The sequence below is a fragment of the Morone saxatilis genome, unplaced genomic scaffold (genome assembly GCF_004916995.1).
Source record: "Morone saxatilis isolate NCDOM2014 unplaced genomic scaffold, NCSU_SB_2.0 Contig24, whole genome shotgun sequence".
NCBI lineage: Eukaryota > Metazoa > Chordata > Actinopteri > Moronidae > Morone > Morone saxatilis.
Genome location: NW_023339807.1, coordinates 14,651,686 through 14,656,322, shown reverse-complemented (window position 1 = coordinate 14,656,322; position 4,637 = coordinate 14,651,686). Strand labels below are relative to the sequence as shown.

Here is a 4,637-nt window from a genome sequence, read left to right as displayed (position 1 = left end):
GGAAACAGCTAGCTTGACTCTGTTCAAAATCCAACTACTAGCAGTTGCATGGCAACCACACAGTAAATGAGATATAACGTATTAAATAGTGAGCTTTAGAAGTGCTTGTAGGAAGATTTGGTTACTGTTGGACCGAGCTGTTTCCCCTGTTTGTGCTAAGCTAAGCTAACAAGTTGCTGACTTAGTGGTCAGACAGGAGAGTGGTGTCAATCTCCTTATTGAAGTCTGGACAAGAAAGCAAAATAAGCATATTCCCCAAAATGTTTAATTACTTTCAATATATTATATACAATATATTAACAGAGACATTTACATTCATACTGTGCACACAAACACATCTACAAAGACATTTACATATACATGTGGGAAGCTAATGGCTTGTACAAAGAAAAAAACACAATAAGCTACATAGACAAATGACATTTCACCAGCAAGGACAAACGCCACAACAGTATGTGATTAAAGGCGATATGAGGGAAGTTTGAAGATGGATGGTCAGGGACAGATGAAATGGAGGCCGAGAAGGAGTCTGTGTCTGTGTCTCAAGAGTTGTGTCACCCTAACATATTATGTGCTCTAAACTTAACCTGGAGAAACCCCCTCTATGTCTTTAAAATATTTTCATTATTGGCTCAGACTGCTTGTTAGAGTTAAAGTAAATGAGTAAATTAGTTAAAACAATTTCTGAAAAGTCTCGTAAAAAGTGAATGCTCAAATGTAATTTTGCAAATAAATGTACAACTCTGTAGTTTCTAGATGCTAAAGACGGTTAAAGAATTAAGATAAATTAATTTAGAGACTATTACTACCTTGATCTGACCTCACCTTAACTGGAACAGAAGAAAACATTCAACCTGAAATACATTTCTCTCCTCAAGAAGTCCTTGTGAATCAGTTTCAGGTAATTTCTCTTTATCTGTGCAGACTTCTGGATCTCACAAGTAGTGTGTATAAACACACATACCTGTGGGAGCGTACACATGGGTGACCTACACTAGAGTTTGGGGGACTTCTGTAGAGCGGAGCCTGCTTCTTCCACACAAACACAAACCTGCATGCACAAACACACACTCAGACAGCGTGATACCCCTCTCTCTCCTCCTGGCTCTATCTGGGCCACAGATCCCCAGAGTCCAGCTCTATTATAAAGCTCAAGATCAGAAACAGCAGAGGGCTGCTTATTTTAGGAAAAGGGTTGCTCCTCTCCTCCTTGACATGCACACACACGCACAGTGTAGGGCATTCAGACACTTTTATGTCTTTACAACGCATGATAACGTGTAGACATTACACCGTGTGTAGGACAGTGTGTTACAGAGGGTTTGATGAGTGGCTGTGAATGCACTCACACTAAAAACAGATCCTCACCAATGTCTCTTTTTCTCTCGTCAGATTGAAATGTCCCTATGATGTCTCAGTAGAGCTGGCGTCATATTGTTTACAAAGTAAGTAGACTTCACATCCTCACTTGTATTCTTTTATACGTAGATAGTTTTCACATTACTACCAGAGCATGTTGTTGTTTTCCAAAGCAAATTGTAGCCTTTTAGATTGATTTTTGATGTATCAGGAAGTCATTCATTTCAGTGTGCAGCTTTGAAAGCTGAAACACTTAGTCCTCTTATATATTTTATTATTTCTTTAATAATTTATCATTGGGTGGTAAAGCAGTTGTGGGAAGGGAACTCTATGTCAGTGGTCATCATAAAATCAAATCTTACATTAAAAATGTCGCCCTTTTACAGCTTTACCTCAAATCTAAAACGTCAAAGCTTCCTTCAATGCACCAACAAGGAGAACAGTTAAAGTTTTAAGCAGTTAAAAAGTCAATAGAAGTTTTTAGTCTGCAATTAGATGTTCATCATGTTCACAATTTGCAGCTTTAAAGACAGGCACTGTGGTAGTGACAATTACAGGATAATGATAAAACAGTAAAGTAGGGAAGAGTCATAATGTCACATTGACTCTGTAATGTCTAATTATACAGCTGTATCTATCTATAGTTCATTAACAGCCACAATAAACTCTTGGTTATACCAAACCAAGTGAGGCTGAAGCAGAAGAACCTCTGAGTGTGTTGGATTCAGAAGATTTATTACTTATTACATTAACTTTTTGACTGTAAGAGGAAGAGTGTGTTATTTTATGTTTATAATATGAAATAGTGTCACTTTAAAGACCTGAACTACCAATACTACAAGTTTTAGACTGTACTGAGTCAGCAACATGTTTGCAGCTTCTCTATCTGCTGATGTCCTACATCTGAATTTCTAATTTTCTTGGTCCACTTCCAGGTGAGCTGGGAGACTGTGATCCCTTGGAGCACTCTCCTGAGCTGGTGTCTGAGTTTCGTTTCAGTCCCAAACAGAGTGAGGCCATGGAGGCGGACATCTTCGGCAGGTGGTTGGAGCTCAGGTGAGTTTAAAGGTTTATACGAAACATTTAAACCTGTAGGAAATCACAAAAACCCACACATGTATCTGCATTAGCCAAAATAGTGAAAGCAACTTACTGGAGGGCGTCCAGCGACCCGTAATCTGACCTTAGCAGGTTTATCTCCCAATTGGAAGAAACAACTGGGGCAAAAAAGCAGAGCATTGAGCAGGAAGTCCTTCAATTGCTGCCTTTCAGCTCCAGCATTTCCACTGACAGGGGCGTCTACATTTCACTCTCCCTCCTTTCTCTCCTTCTCTGCCTTGGCCTCAGTCTCACTGGCCTGTATGAGGGATTATGGGATTAATCCCTGGAGGGTCTTGATTGATTCCGAGCAGTATTTAACCCAGCCGCGGTCTGATTGCTCCCATCTCGGATTAGATTACATACACATATGCTGCGCTTCACCGAAGCGACTGAGCCACACAAGGATGAACCCACACTGAGTTCACAGTCTTTCTTACACACCAAAGCTGAGTCAGGGACGCAGCAGGAAGGTTACTCACCAAGTATTTCCCTTAGAGCTAACACCAATTACCAGCAGAGTTCATGAAGTGTTGTTATTGATATTTCTTTTTCAGATTAAGTTTCCACACAGAACCGATATTTGTGTTGTGAAAACTTCTTTTAAATCCTCAGGGGAAAGAGTCCGTCTCAAGCAGAGATTTCTTTTCTCAACAAATGCAAGTGGCTGGAACTTTACGGAGTAGATATGCACTTTGTCAAGGTGTGTGAGTGTATATTATTATCATTATATTAAGTGTCACTACGTTACAGGTGTGTTTTGAGGACTAAATGTGTGTGTGTGTTGTGTCTTCAGGGCAAAGATGGAGGAGAATACGCACTAGGTCTCACTCCTACTGGCATCTTAGTGTTTGAAGGCTCCAACAAAATCGGCCTCTTTTTTTGGTAAGGACATTGAATCCATCTCTAATGTAGTGGTCAATTTCCTTTTATTTGAGAAGGGGGCGGGGGGCACATTTTAGTATTGTTTCACCACATTAAAACATTTTTCTAATATGTTTAAAACACATCACATTTAGCATAGAAATGAGCAGTAAACATCAGAATCTCCCTTTTAAAACAACTGAAAATCTGCAGTTATGTTGCAGCTAATGGCATGACAGCTTGACACTGGTGTTTAGTTGTCATAGTAATGAAAAATCCTTTGTGGCTTCTGACTAAACAGCAGTAAAAAAAAATCGAAATGAATAAGTTCAATAATTATCTGTAAGTCCCACAGAGCAACATAGCCCCCAACTGCGGACTGAGAAAATAAAGGCTATATTAATTCACTCATCATATATGTTCATATATGATAGAAAAACACTTCAGATGGGTGCCATGGTTTCAAAATGTTTGTGAACCACTGCTCTAATCATCTCAACCTCTTTAGATAACACTGAATCCTGAGTTATTATTGTAGAGTGTCATTGGTTTGTGTTTCCTTTTATGTATTACTCAGGCCCAAAATCACTCGTCTGGACTTCAAAAAGAGTCGACTCACGTTGGTCGTGGTGGAGGACGATGATCAGGTTTATATCCTGTCACAAACACATCCCTCCATACAAACGAGCACACACACACACACACACACACACACACACACACCACACACACACACACACACATGAACACACAAGCGTCTCTAACAGGTGGCTGTTTTCTGACCGTGCATGGGGTCGGGAGCAGGAGCACACGTTTGTGTTCCAGCTGGCCAGTTCCCAAGACCTGTAAGTACACCTGTTGGGAAGTTGTGCCGTGGAAGAGCCACGCCTTCTTCCGGCTACGCCAACCGACCACGGGCAAGGCCAGCCGCAGCGACTTCACACGACTCGGGTCCCGCTTCAGATTCAGGTAGACCGCAGCAGAGAGACGGACTGTAAAGGAGAAGGATGATACAAGTTGGCTCACTCACATAGTTGTGGCCAGCCCTTTTACTAGCATATGGGGAATAGTGTGTCACATAAAACAGAGCCTTTGTATCTATGGTTACAGTGTATCTATGGTTACGTGGATCTGTTCCTATGGCGACTGAGATATCCCCTTCATATTGTTTGTTTTCTTCTGACTATTATCAGAGATGGTCAAAGCAAGTTCTCACACTTGAAGGGCACTTCCTGTCATTTGTCAGAGCAGCTGAACAAAGCAGCATGAAGTCTGTTTTACATTGAAGTCAGTGGATTAAAAACTCAAGTTACAGG

The 4,637-nt window shown here is 40.8% G+C and overlaps 1 protein-coding gene across 1 annotated transcript in view; it reads left to right on the top strand.

Annotated features, from left to right (window-relative positions):
- Nucleotides 1–4,637, top strand: part of epb41l4b (erythrocyte membrane protein band 4.1 like 4B) — a 15,619-nt gene that overhangs the window by 1,842 nt on the left and 9,140 nt on the right. The window contains 7 exon segments of the mRNA XM_035672351.1: nt 1,393–1,445; nt 2,295–2,415; nt 3,073–3,160; nt 3,254–3,342; nt 3,899–3,967; nt 4,113–4,158; nt 4,160–4,290. Of these exon segments, the coding sequence (XP_035528244.1) occupies nt 1,393–1,445; nt 2,295–2,415; nt 3,073–3,160; nt 3,254–3,342; nt 3,899–3,967; nt 4,113–4,158; nt 4,160–4,290 (597 nt within the window).